We start from the raw sequence: 21,664 nt of genomic DNA, 5'->3' as shown, positions 1-21,664 counted from the left end.
TGTATAGGGGCAAAGGTGACTGCTACATAGACTAATATTTAATTAAAGGAAATCAGAATTATTATTTTGGGACCTTTTGAGTATGAAAATAAATTGTCAGGTGCCATACTCTTTTACTAAAGTTGGTATTTAGATAAGAAAACTGATGAATTCTTGCCAGCTTCAAAAACAGGAAAACTAGAAGCTAGGTTATAAGTGAGTACTCTGAAGCCATAGCAAATAGCACAAAATGACTTATTTGCTATGGTATTTGTATATTTGTCATGTTTACTTAAGTAATACTTTGAAATTTGACTCTTGAGATTTGTCAAGCAAATTCATTTAATGAAAATTATTATTTTTTTTTTTATACATCATGTCAACTCTTAGTTGTTACCAGACCAACGCATAGAAAATTAAAGTCCACTTTGAAAGCAACTTTAGTCTGCTCAGTAGAAATTTAAAAAAAAAAAGTCTTCTCTTACTGTAGTACAGACCTGAATTGAGAAGTGGCAACCAAGGGAAATACGGACCAAACATAGCATTGTTTCATGCAACTCAAATATGACCTGTGAATTAACTGTGGTCTTTCCTCCTTTTGTTGTAATTTATTGACTTTCTACCCGTGTCATTTTGACTTCAATTGGAATGCTTTAATTCAGGAAAACACTGGACCCTGCTCTTTCACTTTGGGAATGGGTGGTTGTGCAGGAACTCCACCTCTGCTTATGAAATTCTGTGAATTTCTAAGCATAGTAGGAAAACAAAATACCAAATTTTATAAAGGGATACTCTTTTTTTGGAATTGTCCTTATATGAGCACAAGTAGTGACAATATCTGTAATAATTACGTTGGTTTTTTTCCTTCAAATGTAGACAGCAGCCCTGAGAGCAGTAGGCAACATAGTAACTGGTACGGATGAACAGACACAAGTTGTTCTCAACTGTGATGTTCTGTCTCACTTCCCAAATCTCCTGACGCATCCAAAAGAGAAGATAAACAAGGTATATTCTGTCTTTTAGTTTCTTTTCTTTCTTTCTTTCCATCTTTGCCTTTTAGATTAATGAAGCAAGATTCTTTTGTAGTATGTGGCAGGCAGAACCTCCAACTACTGGAGAGCAGGATTAGCTTGATTTCAAATTAATGTTAAGGGTAAAATTTGAAGCTGTTCAGCCTTCCATTAATCATCGTGCCTTCAGAATGGTCATGCACTGTTCTGAGACAAGAGCAGGGGTGCTCGTATGTCCAGAGGCCAAAATAACATAGAGGAAGGTGGATTCCTGTGCTTGGAAAGGAGCTGGGATTGACACAGCCTACACTACTACTTCCATCTTCTCGCAGTTGTGCATTAATAAGGGGGCTCCCTACTCCAGGAGAGGTTTGAGTGCTAGAGGGAGGAAGTGGTCAGAGCCTTTTTCCTGTCATGGAGCTATACTGGGATTCTTTGTGCTCACTGAGATTCCTTCCACTCCAAAGTGGGGGATGAAGAAGCAGCTTCTGGTCTCCCTTGCCTACATATCTTTAAGACACATGGTTCGTCTCCTGTTCAGTTCATCTGCATTGTGACTGCCCTTGACTTCCAATAGGACGGTCACAAACTCCTGCAAGACCGTTTCAGGCTGGACATAAGGAAGAATTTCTTTACTGTCCGAGCCACCAAGGTCTGGAACAGTCTGCCAGCGGAGGTGGTTCAAGCACCTACATTGAACACCTTCAAGAGTAAATTGGATGCTTATCTTGCTGGGATCCTATGACCCCAGCTGACTTCCTGCCCTTTGGGCAGGGGCTGGACTCGATGATCTCCCGAGGTCCCTTCCAGCCCTAATGTCTATGAAATCTATGAAATAGCCTTTTCCAGTTGCAGGGAGCTGTGGACCTCCTTTTGACCTTTTGCTGCAGTTGTTTGGCCACTTCTTCCTGTCTACCCTTTCTGAACCTGGAAAGGAGTTGTCATGTTTTTTTTTTTTAAATGCCGTAACTGTTTGTTTGTTTGTTTTTACTTAAGTGAGTGCCTAGCTTCCATTTTTAATTACTGTGATTACCCTGAGCAGTTGATAATTCTGAAGAGGTGAAACTTAGAATATACTGTCCCTTTTAAAATGAAGACCATTACATTTTTACAATTCATTATTTGACTGACTTGACTGACTCTTTGAATTTTTGCCATTTAGAGAAGACCAGAGAAGTTTTCTGAATCCTATCTTGGGAGTCTTTTTCCACATATCCCCTTTTTCCTAACCCAGAACTATATAAATTCCTTCAGGTTATGATAGTTATACTGCTGATCCACCTCAAAAAGACTGCTATAAAGGAACACCAAGTCATGCCTATCTTCTAAGTGAAGGGTCTTAAATGAACCGCATCAGCAGTTCTCCTTGGGGTAGGATGAGAATGGAAACTAAACTCAGGCTTTCTTTGCACAAGTGCAGAAGACTACCACATAGCTTTTAATCTCAAGTTGATCTCTTACAATGTACAAAATCAGTTTAAAATCTCACTTGAATCTCATTGAAAAATATGTATAACGATGTAGCTCCTGACAGCTTTGATATGAATGCTGTACCAAGGTATTTAGATGCCAGAATTCTAGTTCTGGTGTCATTAATTACAAAAATAGCCGTAGCCATAGTCTCATTTATGCTAGTTGGTAGTAGGCAGGGAGCATAAAGCGAGTGAACATAAGAACTGCCATTTACTGGGTCAGACCATAGGTCCATCTTGCCCACTATCCTGTGTCACAGTGGCAGAGTGGATGCTGAAAAGGAGAGTGAACTTGGTATGACCAGGGGTTTTTCCACCATTCCTTTTCCACTTGCAGCCTCCAGCATTGAAGGTTTAGGAAGTTCTGATTCAGGGGCTGCACCCCTAACTCCCATACTCATTAGTTACTGATGGACCTTGCCTCCAAGAACTTGTTCAGTCCCCTTTGAATCTGGCTAAACTGTCAGCTTCTGCAGCATCTGGTGGCAATGAGTTCCACACTTCAGTTACATGCTACGTGAAAAAGAACTTCCTTTTTGTTAGTTTAAAACAATTCTTTTGATGTGAGAGATGGTAAATAATAAATTCTTTTTTACTTTCTCTTTACCATTTAGTATTTTGTAAACTCCTGTCATGTCCCTGCCCATGGGCGACTGGTGCCCCGAGCCTGCACTTCCAGTTTCGTGGCTGGCACTTCCAGGGGGTGCACATATACCCCCCTACATGTCGCCTATGTCCCTGCCTCAAGCATTTCTTTTCTAAACTGAATTGGCCCAGCCTTTTTAGTCTCTTCTCATGTGGAAGTCCCTTCATACCACTAATCAAATGTAATCTCTGATATGTAGCAAATCTTAATGTAAATGAGCATTTGGGCCAATGAATATTTCCCTAATTGTTTAAAATTAATCTAATTTTACATTGATCCTTATATCTGGCTTTTACTGTGCTGCAGAGTTCTGTGGAAAGTACTTAACTGCATCATAGAAAGCTGACTAGGGAGAAACTGGAGGCTTTAACACATGGGGTAAGACAAGCAGATGGCCCTTAGTAAGGCTTTTTTGGTACTCAAGAGGTATTATTTGAAGGCTTCTCTCTTCCTCTCCCCCTGTCTTTTCCCCAGAGTTGTAATTACAATCACAGGAGCCTTTTTTTCCCCAAACTTCACTGAGGAATTCTTTTCCCCTCCAGGGAATACATTTTTCTAAAGCAAGGAATATTTGATAGAATTAGACTTGTAAAGAATTGCAGGACTTATTTTAAAGGCTTTGTTTTGTGTCATAGCAGCTTCTATGTAGTGCTTTTCAGATATCTGTAAAGAATTAGGTTATTTTAAAGGAAGGTGGTTTCTCTCTCATGTGATTGCAGGAAGCAGTTTGGTTCCTTTCCAATATCACAGCAGGAAACCAGCAACAAGTGCAAGCTGTAATAGATGCTGGACTAATCCCTATGATCATACACCAGTTGGCTAAGGTCAGTCAAATTTATGCAAGCCTGTCATCACCCTTTTATAAATCTGAGATGGGACTCTATAGGTTTAATAAGCTTTACAGCTGTTTTCTTGCTAATTTTAATGAGCTATCAATTTTACCTGTCAGGGGGACTTTGGAACACAAAAAGAAGCTGCTTGGGCAATTAGCAATTTGACAATAAGTGGAAGAAAAGATCAGGTATGTATGGCTGGATTTCAGGTTGCTGTTGAAGTATCGTATGCATAGCCATTTGTAAAGATGAAGCGTGTATAATTCTGAAGGCATTTTCTCACTGTTTAGGTTGAATACCTTGTGCAGCAGAACGTAATCCCACCATTCTGTAACTTACTGTCAGTAAAAGATTCCCAAGTGGTACAGGTGGTCCTAGATGGTCTGAAAAACATACTCATAATGGCTGGTGATGAAGCTAGCACAATAGCCGAAATAATAGAAGAATGTGGAGGTAAGGTTTCCTGTGTCTTCCTGTTTAAGAACCAATATAATACTCAAGGTCATTAAAATATACAGCATAACACCAGCAGTTGGTAGTTGCACAGTATTTGAATGAGACTTTCAGAAGGAGAGACCATAAATAAAGTACTTTAGTTATTGTGGCTTTTATCTGTGTATCATAATAACTTCTTTAGTGAACTTTCACTTTGGAGGATGTTTTACAGGACAGTGCTTTTCAGTAGTAGTTTTCTGTATTGGTTTGTATCTTTCAGATTCTTAGTTTTAATAAAGGATTTCTCTTATCCAGCTACTACATGTGGTTCCTGCAGTAAACTCCTGGTTTCAGCATGTCATTTGCAGTGAAATAAGTGTCAGTGTTATGGTTTCCTATAGTACAAAATAGGATGGGAAGTTGGGCTTAGATCTAGCAAGACCCAGTTCAAAGGCATACCCGCACTTTGGATAATATGGCAAGTTATGTTGCTAGAAGTTAAAGGACATATCTTTCCAAATATACACATGTATTGCTTTAAATAGGAGCCAGCATATTAAACATCTATAGGTATTTACATTTGCCATCTTGTTTTGCTATCTTACTCTGCTCTACTCGTAAATGAAACTGCTTTTTTTAGTATGTCTACATATGTACAAAGCCTGTTTGAGACAGAGGGTACATAGTGCACAGCTTTTCCTTCGCTGGGCTTTAACTAACTTACATATAGAGTGGAGCACAATAGCCCTTACTTTTCATAAGAGGCTTTTATGTGAAAACCCTGGGCATGGTGAGACCTGTAAATTCCACCAGTCTTAGATTTGTCCTCAAGATGAAGATGCATACTTTATAGAACAGTCTGGTTCATATTTATAAACAAGGCTGCATCTTGGCCTGTTCTGGTTTCCAAAGCGCTGCAAAATAATTAGGCATTAAGAAACTATTGCCTTCATACATATAAGCGGCTAACTTAATGTAGCTAATAACTAACTAACTTCAGTTAAACACAGTTTAACCTCTTTTTTCTATGTTCATGTGGCCAGGATTAGAGAAAATTGAAGCCTTGCAACAACATGAGAATGAGGACATTTACAAACTAGCGTTTGAAATCATAGATCAGTATTTCTCTGGTGATGATGTAAGTACCCTAAAGAATGGTTGGTATGGGATTATAGATGTATAAATAGTTTCGTGTGAATGGTTTTATATTCTTTGTATTACTTTTAATAACTGCCATGTAAATGTTATTTCAGTAAGCCTCACTTAAAACAGTCATAGGTTGTCCAAATAATATGTTCTCAAGTATTTTCTACATAGCTTTTCTTAATTATTTTTTGTGAAGTCTCTTAATTTTCTACTGCTATGTGTTCTGGGATTTTTTTTTCTTTGACCTGTCTATGCCCCACTTTTGTCCTTTCCATCTACCAGGAAAACTCTTGAACAGATATTGAGCAAGAGAAGTAGGCCTTCTTTGCCTAATGGATTTTTCGGTTCTAGCCCATGGTGTCTCTCTTCCACTTTAAATAGTTTGGGTACAAGCAGTTTTACCAACTGCAGTGCAATACAGTTAATGGAAGATAGATTTACAGGCAACCCCTGCTCAGCACTCTTAATTAGTTCCTTAAAAACTGAGCGTTAGGTGAAACAAGCATTAAGCGAAACCAAAAGTATTTGATGACCCTAGATTGCAACTGCACTTGTTTTTAATGACCCAAGATGGTGGCTGTGAGCATTATAACAAAACTCACAAAGTGAAATCAGGTGTCAATTTCAAATGAGTGTTATAGCAAAATAGCACCAAGTGAAACAGCATTAAGCAGGGGTTGCCTGTATTTTAACATGATCATTTCAGTGCAGTAGAGATTTTTAATTTAGTTTTAGATCACTGTTGTGGGAATCTCATGTCCTGTTTGGCTATTTGTGGAAGCATTCAGAAAAGTAAAATTGTGTAAAATATCTATATATTTAAATGCCATGGTCTGTACTGGGGTAGGCAATTATTTTGGGGCTACAAGCCCCCTAGGCAGTTCTGGGGAGTTCAGCACACCTCTCCCCACCCCCACCACCAACCCCGCAACAGTCTGGAGCCCACGCACCACTGCCAACAGTGCCCGACCCTGGCCCACCCTGTGTTTCTAAGCACCCTAGGTGGCGGCAGCTCCTTCTGGCTGCTGCTGCTGCTGCCTCTGGCCCCAGCCTCATGGTACTGGTGGGGACCCACAGCACTGACCCTGACCTGCCCTGTGTCCACCCCAGACTCGGCTCAGTAGTGTGGATCAGCTCCAGACTAGCCAGAACCTGCATGCAGAGCCCCAACTCGGCCTGCCCTGTGCCTGCTCTGGACTCATCTGAGCAGAAGCTGCTGATGGACCTGGGGGAAAGGCCCCACCCCTCCCCTGCTGGGTCCTCCTTGCCCAGGCTGCCCTGCCACTTCTGTCCCATCCAGTGGTAGCAGTGCAGAAGAGCTGCAGGGCATCCTGAGCACAGGCTCTGGGCAGCTGCAGCAAAAAGGGCCCAGCAGTGGTGAGGGCGGTGGGGTTGATTTTTCCTTGCCTGGCTGCTGCTGCTCAGTGTGAGCGGGTGAGTCTAGAGCTGGTCTGGCACATGGGTTCTGACTGGTCCAAAGCTGGTGTATGGTGTGGGGCAGGCCGAGGTTGGGCCAGTACCATAGGGTTGGGGCCAGTGGTGGCAGCAACTGGAAGAAGCCGCTGCCACCTAGGCTGCCTGGAAAGGCAGTGCAGCTTGAAGAGCCACCCCAGCCCTGCTGTGTGCCTAGCGGGTGGCAGGATGTGCCATGGGCTGGATGGCACATGGGCCGTATTTTGCCTACCCCTGGTCTATGCCATTAGTCCCTCAGTTCCAATCTTCCTGTTGATGATTTTAGTTACTGAACCAATCTACCTTCATTATGTAGTTTAATTTAACACATCTTAGTTTTTAGTAATGTTTATGGTATTTTAACACTCTTCTGAACACGTGTCTCATAATGGGATTTTGATATTATAAGGGCAGTTGTTGCAAAATCTGGCTGCTTGTCTTATCTTGTTTTATGGAAATGTCAGTCTTCAGCAATCCTGTTCACTTGGAGTGTTTGCTCAGAATGTTTGCTTGTTCTGTTGATCTACTCTAGGCTACTTCAGAAAAGAGTAGCAGGTTCAAGCATTGGGTTTTGACTGCCTTGCTTGTAAAGCTTGCAAGCTCCGAGCTGAAAATGCTAGGAACTTGTCTGATTCTGTACTTCCAGCTCAGGGTCCTCTGAAGTAAAGTAGTTGAGCAGTCTTGCATCTCAGATTATAGGAAGTCCTTGGGGTTACAGTTCAGACTGCTTAATGTGTAAGAACTGAGAAAAATCATTGGGAAATAAACCAGTGAAATGCAAAACATGGTTCTGGTCTAGCCTCAGGTCTTGCCATCTCATCACATCCTAGGATGTCACAGGAGACTAGGACTTTCTCATAGTGGATACATATGCTGGGACTTTATAAGGTCTGTGCTGGGATTGTTTAGTCAAGGTAGGTTGATCCTCTGGATTGTCCCTGTTATGTTCTTGTAAGATCAGTCTCTCTTATGGTGGCAGCCTGGCAATCTGTTCTTGCCTGAGAGTGTCACTTATTTCAGAGCAAGATACTTATCCACATTTTATTATGGGTGTACCAAAAAAGATTTTTTTGGGTGATACTGATGGCTGATACCAGTCCAGTAGCCAGTATGCAGCTTGACAGTGGGAGAGCAGCATCCAGCCAATAAGTCTGTGATGGGGAAGGGCTTTGGGGGAGGGAAGGGGTATGCGGGGGGACAGATCAAGGCCCCCACGATGAGGGAGGAAGTGGGTTGGGCCAGGTGCTGCCCAGCCGGGCCAGAAGCAGCTCAGGATGGAGCCACAGGGAGCTCCCGTCACTGCATGCATCCCTGGGGGAGACAAGGGGGGCATATGCCCCCCAGACTTGTGTGCAGGGTGAGGGTAGGCTGCCCACTGTGGGCTTGGGGCCAGGGGCTACACCAGCCTCTTTCTGGTGGGGGGCTGGGCTGGGGCTGTGCACAGGGTGGACGGGTAGGGCAGGCAGCAGTGGCACTGGGAGGGGGAGTGGGAGCTATGGGAAGTTTTGGGGTGGCTGTAGCCCACCCTGTAGACACCATTCCTGCACCACCCCTGCCACCTGCCCCACCCTGCCTGCTGTGAGTACAGCCCTGGCCCATTTCCCTCCCCCCCCCCCCCCGCCCCCACTAGGAAGAGGCCAGCGCAGCCCCTGAGCCCTGTGCACAAATCCAGGGGGCACATGCCCCCCATGCCTTCCGTGGGGGTGTGCACAGCACTGGGAGCTGCCCCCTTCATGACCCCTGGATGAGCCACTCACAGCTCTGCCCTGCACCCTGCCCTGCCCTGGCAGTGCCTGCCCTTACTGTAACCCCTCTCCCTTCTCTCACCATGGGGCCCCCCCACACCCTTTCCTCCCACAGACTTACCAGCCGGATACTGCTCGCTAAGCTGCTGGGCTGCATTTCTGGTTGCATGCTTGCTGTCTACATGCATACATGTGGAGTTTATCAGTTAAATTTATCAGCTACAGCAGCCAAAAAAGCTGATTGCCTATATTGTCAATTTTCTTTTTTATCGGTGCTGATCCAGTATGGACCAAAATATTGGTACACCTCTCATTCTTACAGGTTTCAGCTCCCTCTGATTCAGGTTGTTAATAAAGAGTAATGTTCCAGCCAAAAGAGTGGAGGAAGAGTGGGAAAGCCCTTCTAGATTTCAGAGTACTGGAGAGCTGCAGCAGGGTGCTGTGTGCAGGAGGATTGCCCAGTTTCTGTAACACTAACAGCTGCTGCTAGGGTGATAGTCTTGTCATTCACTTAGTAGTTACTTCATTTTTGTTCTCTGATGTTGTCTTGTCTTGTCTTCCTGTGAGGGACCCCAGAGGGTTTTATACAGTGTAGTAGAATAGATGGCATTCTCATGATTTTCAGTAAATAAGAACCACGTAATGGTTGATCTTTGGTGATTCCTTTGAAAAAGTAGATAGCTCTTCCTGTAAAGCAAAAGGCGGATTTGACTCTGGAATCACTTATTTGTTAAGTAATCTGGTTCAAGAAAATGTCATGCTTGATGCCAGGTATTAAAGGCTTTTTTCTAAATATCTTCATGCACCTCTCTTCTTAAGGTGTTCTCTCTGCAGTCTTAGCGATTGATGTGCAGTAGAGAGTTTCTCAAGTTCTTTGGGATGAGGCATCTATAATGTTAAATCATTTAGATAGTAGCTCTAACTTTAGGAGTCACCTGTTACCAGCCATTGGCCTTCTGTATCTCTCCAAGGAAAGAATATGCTAACCAGAAGTGAGGAGATGCAAAGATTCTTTTGTGACACTTCTGACTACAAGCAGGCTTAAGCAGCAGCTGTGACAGTCACTTTATACTGACACCAGGTAGCCTGTGCTCCAAATTTAGTGCCCTATTTTGTGGGTACCAAAACATCAAATTCAAACCTAGATGAGTTCTGGAAAAGTTAATGGCTGCTAAGTTTAACTTGCTTGGGGGTTCCTTGGGTATTCTTTAGAAAGTAGCCTTTCTCTTTTGACTCCTGAGGTATATACCAGCAGATAAAACAGGGCTGGGAAGGATCTCAAGAAGACATCTTTCTGTCCATGTATTCTGCATCCCTTTTACCATTTTCTGGGATTTGTGAGATTTGAAGTCCTACAGCTTTATATCCTGGTAATCCTTTCTGTAGCTGCTGACATCTAAGATACTTTGCTTCATGGTTTTCAGCAGCTATCCCTTTTGGGGCAGCAATTTTGAAAGTGTGCTTAATGGTTTCAAATCTGTCCTGTCTTCTGTACCATTCAGAGACAATTTGTACACATTATTTTAGACATGGAAGATTAATTTCTTCAAGTGGTTCGTCCTGGGATTCACTGAATAAAAGTGTGAATCCAAGATTTAGTTCTCTTTGCAGATGTTATAACATGGCCGGATTTTCAGTTTAAGAATGTCTTATGATTCTTTGTGGAGGCAGGAAAGAATATACAATTAGACAAAGCTCCTCAGACAGTTACTTATAAATAGGAACCATCAAAGCCAGAACAGTATTCCAGTCCTTTAATGACAAACAAAGTCCTCTTCAAGGGAATATGTATGAAATGGGGAAAACTATACTGATCTTAGCTGCTGGACTGCACTAGTGATTCAGCACTGACCAGGAACATTTTTTTTTCCTCCTTAGTCTTTTGCTGTCTTTCTGAGGAGACTGGAAAGTGATTCCCCCTCACTGCTGACTCACCTGCACCTTTACCAGGTCCTACTGTTATACCAGAATTACCGTGGTGGTCTTTTGCTAATTTTGGAGTACAAGATTCCAAGTTTTTCCAAGTTATGCACTGATTTATTGGGATATTGGCAGTCAGGCAAAATTACCAACAGCAGCTGAATGAAGTACAGAATATAGTTACACTTGCTTCTGGGTAGCGCAATCTTAGGTAACACAGCATCTGTCTTCACATAAAGACAGGTTCCAGAATCAGCACGCATGCTATTGCAAGTCAGGATTTATTCAGATCAGATTCAGATTCTTCTGCATTCCCACCCATTCCTCTGAGAGAATGATCTCTCAGACTTTTTTCCCCCAGCACAAAAATATGGTGTGCTGGTTGTCAAGGGGCTTTTTGTTTTGTTTTTGAAGAAAGTGAGCAAAGGAACAGCTTCCTGTTGTGTCCCTGGCTGGAGAGCTTGTCTCTGAGATGACTTAGTTACTGTTCAGCCAGGGGTATGCATCCTCTCATCACATTTTCTAGGGCTGCAGACTTTTCAGAGATTTGTAGTGATGGAATCAAATGCCTGTCCTTAGCCTTGGCTAATTCAGCATATAACAGTGAAACTGAGTCATATGTGACCATTTTCTGTAGCTGAGGTTGTCTTAGCAGCAGCATTGGTATGGTCACCAGCCTGTTTATCTCAACTCACTGAAACAGTTCCTAACAGATCTGTCTTCTCTCATGTACTGGTTAATCATTGTAGTTCAGACTGGGTGCATTCACGCATGTGCGTTAATGCACATTAGCCTATTTCAGTGTGCTTTGAAGTCAGTCAAAAACGGTGCTCTTTAGTTAATGTGCATTAAGACAGGCTAAAGCACATTTTCCTAGTACCCCATAATGCATTAACTAAAGCACGTTAATGAATGTGTAGACTGTGGAGGAATCATCCCTTCACTCTGCTTCACTGCTGTAAGTAGGCTGCGGCCCCTCCCCCGTGTTTCATTTAACACTGGGTTGTGACCTGGGATGGGGACATTCCTGAGGGAGAGGGGACCTGCTCCCTTTGTCTCAGTTTCCCCACTACTGCAGGTCAGGTGACTGGTCCCCTTACCTGGGAAGGTGATGTCATTTGAAAGCACCAGGCATCAGCCAGCTGGGCTGCTTCTGGTGAGTATTTAGTGATGAGATCATGACAGGGTATTTAAGGATTCATCTATCTTGGGGGAGCCCCTTTCAGAAGTCACTGACACACCATGACCTGCTCACCTCCAGAGGAAAGTTCAGTCAGCTTTTGGATGATCCTTCTGAGTAACTTACCAGAAACTTACCTAGAAATGTAGCTTACTGTGATGCAGACGCATGGCAAAAGGCTACCTAGCCCCACTGTTTGGTCTAAGGTTATTCTTTGATGCTTCTGTATCCTGTACCCTTCCCCAAGCCCTGCCCTCTTTAACTAATAAAGCTCTCCACTATGGCAAGCATGGTGAACTTGCTGGGAGAGGGATCGGGTATGCCTTTGTGCCCCCTTGGTTCTGTTGACTAAGAGAGGCTCCTTTCTGTGCTTCAGGCTAATAGAAGCATTTCAGGATCCCAAGGTCTATAGGGCATGTGTATCCTAGGTGGCACAGGGCCCAGATAAAGGTCTAAGTCTTGGTGGTGTGCTCCAGGAAGGGAATTGACCAGAAGTTGGTGCCCCTGGGGAGGCATCTGAAGCCTGGTTTTTGGTAGGGCACAGTGTGGCAGGTGTCTCAGTGCAGGAGTGCCCCCTACTGGCCTGCCACATGGACATGCCCACTGAATCTGTTTCTGGGATCAGCTCATCTGAGAGGAGGTGGAGTGTATGGGATGTACAAGGACTCCTCAGTGCTGTAATAGGGACAGGCAGCTCTAGTCAGTGCCTACTTCAGAACACGGACTTAATCTGTTGCTTTGCTGACTTCCTCAGGGATGATGGACAACTTGCACTAAGTGATAACTTTGGCACCGTTACTTTGTAATGTCTGCACAGAAGTCTAAACTGACAACAGGTAGCAGCTCTCACTGTTACAAAATGTTATCTTATTAGCTCTGAATTCATATTGGATCCTCAGGAAAACAGTTCTTAAATTCTTTCCAGACTGTCTCTGTGGGGTTGTTGCTGCCTCAGCAGATCTTTGCTGTAGGAGACTAATAAATATTTCACGGAGATACTTGTCAGTAATTTGTTCTCCAAACCTGGTGCAGCCTGCCGATCATACTTTTACATCCCTTCTACCTAGAAGATAACAACTTCCTGAAGTGAAAAGAAGTTGAAGGACTTACAGGGTACATTCTGAAATTTTCAGTGCTTGGCTACTGGGTGTCAGAGGTGTTTGTGTGCTTTCCCCTACCCCCAAAGAGTTTTATTGCCTCAGATAGGCCTGTAACCATGACACAAGATGTGTAGAGCCACAAGTCTGATTAGCAGAGTGATGTTCAGAGAACAGTTACTGGAAAGCAGTCTTGTGCAAATAAGTATACTGCTGCAAGTGAGAAAATGTTAAAGTTAATAATTTTAAACTTCCTCTAAAAACAAAGGTAACTTTAAAAGGCATCGATTCTTCTAGGGGTTCCAAGGAAACTATGACTTGTCATCCTTTGTTATATAGTGGCTTATACTATACATCAATAGACTAGCCTGATTTGATGACCTGTTCTCCCCCTTGGCCCTAGGGACCCAGCATGACTTAAAAAAAACAAACGACAAAGATTGAACGGGATAAAATATTATTGATATATTACTTTTTGGTAATATTATTTCATTTCATAAAGTGTGTGTGTGTGTGTAAATTGGGTCCAAATGAATTGCTTTTCATTCTGTTTTATAGATTGATGAAGATCCCAGTCTCATTCCTGAAGCCACTCAAGGAGGTACTTACAATTTTGACCCAACAGCCAATCTTCAAACAAAAGAGTTTAATTTTTAAGTTCAGTGCAGTGCAGCTTCTCTGTCCCACAACAATACAAAGCACCACCAGATGGCTACCACGTGAAGAAACAAAAGGCTCCAAGATACACATGCCTCTTTGTTTTGATGCTTCTAAAGCAAGCCATGTATCGGTCACTTTGCAGTTGCCAAAAGTCACTATCACATGGACTGTAAATGCATATGCATGATCTCTTAAACTGTTTTAGAATTCTTTTTAACAGTCCCAACTACCTTTTTTGCCTTTTCTCCCTGGTGCCACATGCTGACAACCTCAATCTGCAGTTTTGTTTAAAATATTCCATAGTGGTGGCACATTGGCTTTCCACGGAAAAGTAGCTTCTTTGGAAAATGGTGCGCTGTGAATCAAGACACTTTGGTATGATGCATTTTGGAAGACTGTACAGGGGCACAGTTTAATCTGAGCCTCCATCATTGTCCTCCACAAACATATTTTCATATACTTCATGTGGAAGAATAGATTAAAAGCAAGCCAAATGAATTTCATTGGTGAAACTGAAATAAAAGTAACTTAAAACACTTGGCAATTGATTAAACAGTTAAGTTAACAAAACAAACTACTTCATCTATCAGTAATTGATGTGTGTTCATTAACTGCCTCAGAAACCAGGGTTGGAGAATGAACTGTAGATTTGGACTGGTAAAGCTTTTGCCATTATACCTAATTTTTGAGAACAGCGAGCCCTATTTGACCACTCACTTCAGCCTGTGTGTTCCTGCTGTTTTGAAGTAATCAAATGCTGTGCATGGTATTTTACCTGAGCTACAACCTGTTATGGACTTGAACTTCTGTTTAAGCTGAAAGCAAGAGTCCCTGACTGTAGAAAAAAATCTGTCCAAAATATGTGCATTAGTTAAAAAGAATCTTGCTTTCAACTTTCAGTAGTCAATGTATTTCATTTTAAATTGATAATTGGATAGGGTTGATTTATATTGGGTTTAAACTGTGGAGCTTTCATGTTTACTGTAATTTAGTCTTAAACTATTTTTTACTTAGTAACCAGTGCTTATGATGATGTGGTTGGCAACAAACCAGCGATTATATAGAAGCATCATAAAAGCTTCGTTCTGAGAGTATTGGAAGAGTAATTCAGAAACTAGTCTAAAACCATATTCACATGATTTAAAAAAGCAAACTAGTTGACATGTGAGACTGCTTGGAAGCTGCAGTTATTCAGCATAAACCTCATGTGCAGCACACATTAAATAACTTTACATGAGCTGGTGATATACAAGGTCATTGCTTTTATCGTCCAGCCCAGTTGTTTTCAAAGGGATTTGGTATTGCTGGGGTGAAGACGAATAATTTAAAACTGTAAGCTATCACAAACTGGTTTTGTTGCTGTTGTTTACTGGGTGTAATTTCCCAATGCATTGATGTGAAGGGATAGAAAAGTCTAAACTAATTTAGTTACTGGATGTGGGTTGTATTTACTGTGATGAAGATAAGGACAGATGCCATCAGAGCTTTGTGGATCAGCTGTTTTTTCCACTGATGAACAACACATAGCAGGTGTGCATTCATTAAATATATATCTGCCAAGGTGGAGCCACTTTAAAGAGCGAGTTGTCTTGTATCTTAAACAGATACAAGCGTATGTTTAAACTGCAAGATTTTTACTTGCTAGATAATCTGTTTTAATATAGTGGTTTGGCCTCTGATTATTTATAGGTTTTATAAATTTTAGAATCAATTTCTCTTTAAGGTGGCTCGGATTTTTCAACTCTTGTGCACATAAGATTGAGTTGAAGTTCATTGTGCCTTTTTTCTTTTCCCAAAAGTTGAGTTGAAGCTTCATATGGTAACTGCATCCTAGTCACACACTATAGCCTAAAATCTTAAAACTGTGTGGTGTTCGCTGCAACTAAACAACATGAAGTCAAAGTTAGGTAAGGTCACAAAGTTTTTGCAAATTTGAAGTTGAGTTCCAGCTGATGATGATATTGTGAAACAAAAATTCCCTCTCAACTCAAAAGTTTCAGTATATGCTGTATAGACTGACAGTTGCCCTGTTCAGCCTGCACTCACTGTTGTCCTAGAGATTACATACAAATTGAGATTAAATTACCAGTTTTCCACTACTGTGAAGATTTAATCCTTTTCTTGCACTCAATGCATCACATTAAAGTGAACATTGGAGAATTGAGTGAAGTAGGACAAAGTGTTTGCTCAGTTCTTTCTGTTGTGACCTTATCAGCTTTTGATTGGGATTGCACCATTTCATAGTTAATTAAGGAAACAAAAGTATATTGCTGCACTTTTAAGTTTTCAGAACAGTGTTTAAAAATTGGATTGTTTTTATTATTTTTTTAAACTATCAGTTAACTAAAACGTTCTTTCAAAGAGGCATCTAAATGTGTTCCTAATTTTGTATATGGGCTTAGGTTTTGTAACCAATAAAAAGCTGCTATCAAATACTATAAAAATGCAAGAAGTTATTTTGAAAATTATGAACCTGCTTAGTTTTTTCAAATTGATTCAAGGGTTTTTCTGTCTTTGACCAAATTTTAGTTAGTAGAACTCGCATGAGTTTGAAATATGTTACAAAAACAAATAAAAATAAGCTAATGCAGTGATCTCTGAAATTTTGAATACTATTTATAGTATGGAGTTTTTGTACTTGCTATGGAGTTGACTATCCAAGGGAAGAAGAGGAGGAAAGCAAATACTTCTTTTCAAATGCCAATCTCCCGGAATTTTTGAGGAATTTTCTTGTTAGGAAGAAAATAAATGCAATAAATGAAAAACCAATTGATTCTGTCTATTGATAGTCAAATGGCATGAGACGCACATTTATGCTACAGTAGGAAATAACTTATATCACATTGGGAATCAGGTTTGTAATTGAATCTCCCTGTAAAACTCCCAAAGACAACTTTTCCAGAGTAGTAGATATTTTAATTCTACCTGCTTATACAAGACTGACTTTTAAAACATAATAGCATTACATTTACAGGTGTATTTTTCCACATTAAATGAATATGAAAGACGAAGGATAAAACTTAAAGAGCAAGAATCCCATATGGAAAAGTCAGGGTTCGAAATAGGGGTTTGTGGGGGCTGAGCCTCCTCATAAGAGATAAGAGCCCATGGCGTGCCCCACACCTTTCTAAGTGGCTCAGGTGGTGGCTCCTTCTGGCTTCCAGCTGCCACTCTCGCATGACCCCGCCCAAGAGTCAGAGTGTAATTTGAACCCTGAAAAAACTGACTTATGCATGCAAGAAGTTTAAGTTCCACTGACTTAATTTTTTTTAAATATAATTCAAGCTCTTAAATTGTTTTTGGGTGCTTCTGAAAATGTTATCCTAAATCTGTTACTTGCATAGCAAGTCCTTAATGCAATTTGAATGATACTATAAAAGTGTATCATGGAATGTATCCTACTGTAATTTTTTTTTAATTCAGTTTTAGGAATTTGCTAAGTAAAGGAGGGATTGGTAAGGTGAGGAGGGATTGGTAAACATGTTTTTGAAAACACTAACTTAAAATTGTAAATCTCATTGGACTTTGTCAGGTAGCTCAGGCTTGATATTTGACCTACATAACTATTCTAGTTGAATGTAGAATATTCTCTGGATAGCATATCTATTTTAAAATAGCCATGTGTTCAAAATAGCCTACTTATTTTTCTGTTCTCTCTGCTATGTTGCAGGTAACACATTTCATGCTTACACTCACAAATATAAACAAAAGGGACAAATGTGTTAAACTGATTAAACATTTGCAAGATGAAAAGGTGTAGAACTAGTAGCATTGACTATTTTAAGCCAATATTCTAAAACAGTTTGAAATTAGTAAAGGCTGTGTAAATGTTTGCTTATGAAAGTTGCCAAATGGAGAGCTTACAGCATAGCAGATATTTTGGGTTGACTTGCTTTATAAAACTATTGTTTATTGGGGCTTGTTTATTGTTAAATTATGATAATATTTCAACTGTTGTATTATTTTACATTCTTTTTGATGTTAAGTCTACATGAAGCACTTCAGGTGGATAGGCCTATTTTTTTTTTTTAATTCTCCTCTGTGGACACGTATTTTGATAGAGTTTAATTACATAGTTACATTACATTTTGATTTCTTTCAGTGTATAAGTTACCTAGGGGCCTTCCAAGGATAAATGAAAACTGTGGAGTAAAAGATGCCCTAGGAGGCATGCCTTACTTGTTGCAGGAGTTGAAGTCATGTTACATGAGGCAGGGGATTTCCAGAAGAAAGGATTATCTGGAGATCAAGACACCTGAATGTTGTCCTAGAGAACTAGAGTTTCTGCCACAGTTTCTAATATGCTAGACAAGTCACTTAAGCCATTTTTTTGAGTGATTGCTAATTGTGTGTTCATTTCAGGTGCCAAGTGTATACTGAATGCTCACAGATGCAGTTGAAGTTACCAAGCGCAACTCCAGTCAAAGTCCTTTAACAATGCTGAGTACTCTGAAAAAATGATCCTAAGTACTTTCAGTTGGACATGTAAAATAAGTGGAATTTAGAAAGGAAGCCAAAGAATTTAGACTTTTTCTAACTGTGCTTCATTTCTTTGAAATAGAATGAGAATAATACCGCCACATAATGACATGGGAATGTTGAATACAAAGGTTGGTGAAGTACCTCGGTGTTATGAGTAAGAGCATCACTGAGCCACCCTTTCTATAGTCAATAAGGCTGGGGTCACATGCTCGCTGTGGATGATTTAAAAAAAAAAAAAACAACTACAGTTACCCGCTGGCTGAATGAGGTCCTGTGGGGGAGAGAAACTGTGATCTTACAAAGATTATATCATATTTGCCAATATGGCCTGAATTAAGGTTGCATCTTAATTCTGGCATTTAGTAGTTTTAACTTCATGACTTGGCAACCTTAAAAACAATACTAGAAAAATGTTGCACAAAATTCATACTTTTCTTAAAGAGAAAAAAATTACCTCATGGAACTGTATTGATTCCCATCTTAAATCTTCAGCAGGGTTTGTTTCCATAGTGCAGGTCTCTGCTGGTCAAACTATAGTAGCAGTAGTGGGCTGTTATCCTATGTGTAAGCCAGTCACTGAAAGAGAAATGAGGTAGTATGCCAGTAGTTTCACATCTGTTTGCGTACCACAGATGAATGTAGAGAATCAGACACCTGGGCTCATATCCAATATGGTGTACTATTTGTAGATCCTTCTTGTCCCTGTATATCTGGTTCTATATACCATTACTTACAGTTTCTAGGGTTGGAAGGGACCTGAGCATATCATCAAGTCCGACCCCCTGCCATGGCAGGAAAGAGTACCGGGGTCAAACAACCCCAGTAAGATGTTCATCCAGCCTCCTCTTAAAGACTCACAGGGTAGGAGCCAGCACCACTTCTCTTGGAAGCTGGTTCCAGATCCTAGCCACCCTGACAATGAAGTAGCACCTCCTGATATCTAGCCTAAATCTACCCTCTGCCAGCTTGTGACCGTTATTTCTTGTCACTCCTGGTAGTGCTGGGGGCAGTAGGGACTCCCCCAATGCCTGCTAGTCCCCCATGGCTAGTTTGTAACAGGCCTCTAGATCCCCCCCTCAGCCTTCTCTTGTGGAGGCTGAACAGGTTCAGGTCCCGTAGCCTCTCCTCCTAGGGCCTGCCCTGCTGCCCCCAATCATGCGGATGGCCCTCCTCTGGACCCTCTCCATGTTGTCCACATCCCTCCTGAAGTACAGTGTCCAGAACTGGACACAGTACTCCAAGTGCGGCCTGACCAGCAACGCATAGAGGGGGAGAATCACCTCCTTGGACCTGCTCAAGATGCATCTGTGGATACAAGGCATGGTTGGCCTTCCTGACCATGTCCCCACACTGTCGGCCCATGTTCATTTTGGCATCAGTGATGACTCCAGAGACAGAAGAGGATCTTGTACTGACGAGAAGGGAGTTCCCCAGCCTGTAGGTATGGTGCTGGTTCTTCCTCCCCAGGTGCATCACCTTGCACTTGTCAATGTTGAAACCCATCCTGTTCTCATCCGCCCACCCCTGTAACCGGTCTAGATCTGATTGCAGCCTATTTTTCCCTTCTAGTATGCCCACTTCTCCCCACATCTTAGTGTCGTCTGCAAATTTGAACAGGGTGCATTTTACCCCCTCGTCCAAGTCTCTGATGAACATGTTGAACAGTGCGGGACTAAGGGCCAAGCCCTGGGGGACCCCACTGCCCACATCCCTCCAGGTCGAATAAGACCCATCCACCACCACTCTCTGGGTGTGACCCTCCAGCCAGTTAGCGACCCAATTGACTGTGTAGATGTTGACGCCACAGTCCCCTAGTTTTTTAATGAGAATGAGGTGAGACAGTGTCAAAGGCCTTCCTAAAGTCCAGAAAGACTATGTCCACTGCTACCCCTGCGTCTAAAGATTTTGTGATCTGGTCATAGAAGGCCACCAGGTTAGTCTGACAGGACCTGCCTCTAATGAACTTCCTCTGACATTTATAACTTCATCTTTCGCCAAAAGCAGCTCGCTCTTCTAAACGCTACTGCAGCTGCCACTGCTGACTTGCTGCCTAGATTTCAGGAGAGCACAGGAGGAAGCCTCTCAACTCTCAGTTCCAGTGCCTGCCACAGCAGTCCTGTAGCCATTACAAAGAGCAATCGCAATGAAGTTCTGTTCAACCTATGCAGCTTTGAGCTAGTGCCTGCTTGGTGGGAATGGTGCGGGTGTTGTTTATATGCACATAAGGTGGAGTACACCTAGGACTGGTGGATCTTTGGAGAATTTACCTAATTCTTAACAAGCTTATACCGTGGCTAAATAATAGCAACTTTGTATGGGGATAGAAAAGAATTCATCCCTAATGATCCCCCTGCCGAATTTTAAGCCCCTGTTCTGAACTATGGTGTGTTGGAGCTTAACAATAAAATGTATAAGGATTGTTTTCTTCAGTAAGGGCAAAACAGTTGTTTTGCCTTTTTGTTTTAATAGTTAAAACTATTTATGCTGTTTTTTTTTGGGGGGGGGGGGTGTATTAGCCAGCACAGTGAAAGTCAACCTAAATATTTAGATTGGCAAAGTTACAAGCAACTGAAAATTGTATCCTAATGAAGAGTTCTAGGCAGGTTTAATAATATAAAACACTACACCTTCTTCCTAGAATTCCAAAATTCAAGATCCTATTGGAATGAAGGGCCTATGGTGGGAAAGCTCCTTTTAATCTTTGGTTTGAGAGCAGACATTGTCCAAAAATTCCTTAGCAGAGCAGGCAAGTTGCCGCTTCTGATTGCGGTGTGGTTATTTCTATACCGTGCTTTTCTAAGGACAGCACGTGTACATTTTTTCATTTTAGGATGGCATTCTATGAATACTTCCTGATATTATTCCAATGGTTTGTATGTGGAAAATGATGAGGAATTAATGATTCCTAAATTATCTCATCACAAGTGTATCAATATCTGGCACTTCGGTTCATGCAGCATAAGTTGTGTGAGAAGATCTTTGCCTTCATTTTTAAAACACTATATAGTTCTCTGTCCCTTGCGGCTCCAGAGAAGTTGAAAAGGCTTAAAAATCCACCTTTTTAAAAATTAAATATCTGATTCTTCTTTGGTGAATTCCTGTGCTTTTCATGGATTGGACATATGACTGATTTGAATGCTTCCAATTGTGAAGATACTTAATCTTTTCTGGGTCTAGGGGCACCAGTTCATCGCTTCTTGCTGTTGTAAATGTATCAAACCTCTGGATCACTTGCTGACATACAGCAGGCAACATGCACCGTGATTTTGTTACAGTTGTTGGAGAACTCTGCTTTTCCTTGTTTAAATTCAGAGCTAGTTAAAGAGCTTGCAAAAGAAATTAATTGCAGCTAAGATGGTTCCAGCTTAAGTTTGGAGAAAGTCTTGGGGCAGAGAAGCTAAGTGGGTAAGAAGGGTATGTTATCAATGGGAATATTTCTCTTTACTGCAGGGTCTTTGTCAAAACACAAAACTTTTCCTCCTCACATTGTCATGATTCACTCCACATACAGAAGTTTTGGTGGCTACAGGCTGCTTCAGGTGCTCCTTTCTACAGGAAGAAATTTCAGTAGAAAAATAGCCCAGGCAGGGGAGTGCAGAGATTTTCC

General features: G+C 41.6%; 1 protein-coding gene and 1 long non-coding RNA gene across 2 annotated transcripts in view; one reads left to right on the top strand and one right to left on the bottom strand.

The window, feature by feature from the left end:
- Positions 1-16,019, top strand: part of KPNA3 (karyopherin subunit alpha 3) — a 91,636-nt gene extending 75,617 nt beyond the window's left edge. Inside the window, exons 12-17 of the mRNA XM_090026119.1 lie at positions 856-984; positions 3,827-3,931; positions 4,057-4,128; positions 4,231-4,393; positions 5,419-5,513; positions 13,474-16,019. Coding sequence (XP_089882245.1) covers positions 856-984; positions 3,827-3,931; positions 4,057-4,128; positions 4,231-4,393; positions 5,419-5,513; positions 13,474-13,572 — 663 coding nt within the window. The 3' untranslated portion in view covers positions 13,573-16,019. The remainder of the gene's footprint in view (positions 1-855; positions 985-3,826; positions 3,932-4,056; positions 4,129-4,230; positions 4,394-5,418; positions 5,514-13,473) is intronic.
- Positions 16,020-16,317: 298 nt separating this feature from the next.
- LOC149875020 (uncharacterized) overlaps positions 16,318-21,664 on the bottom strand; it is a 79,520-nt gene continuing 74,173 nt past the window's right edge. The window contains exon 3 of the long non-coding RNA XR_016439018.1: positions 16,318-18,633. This is a non-coding gene — a long non-coding RNA (uncharacterized LOC149875020). The remainder of the gene's footprint in view (positions 18,634-21,664) is intronic.

Source organism: Crocodylus siamensis, chromosome 1 (genome assembly GCF_052110815.1).
Source record: "Crocodylus siamensis isolate JL-2025a chromosome 1, ASM5211081v1, whole genome shotgun sequence".
NCBI lineage: Eukaryota > Metazoa > Chordata > Crocodylia > Crocodylidae > Crocodylus > Crocodylus siamensis.
Note: the sequence above shows the minus strand (reverse complement) of the source record. Positions and strands in the feature narration are given on the sequence as shown.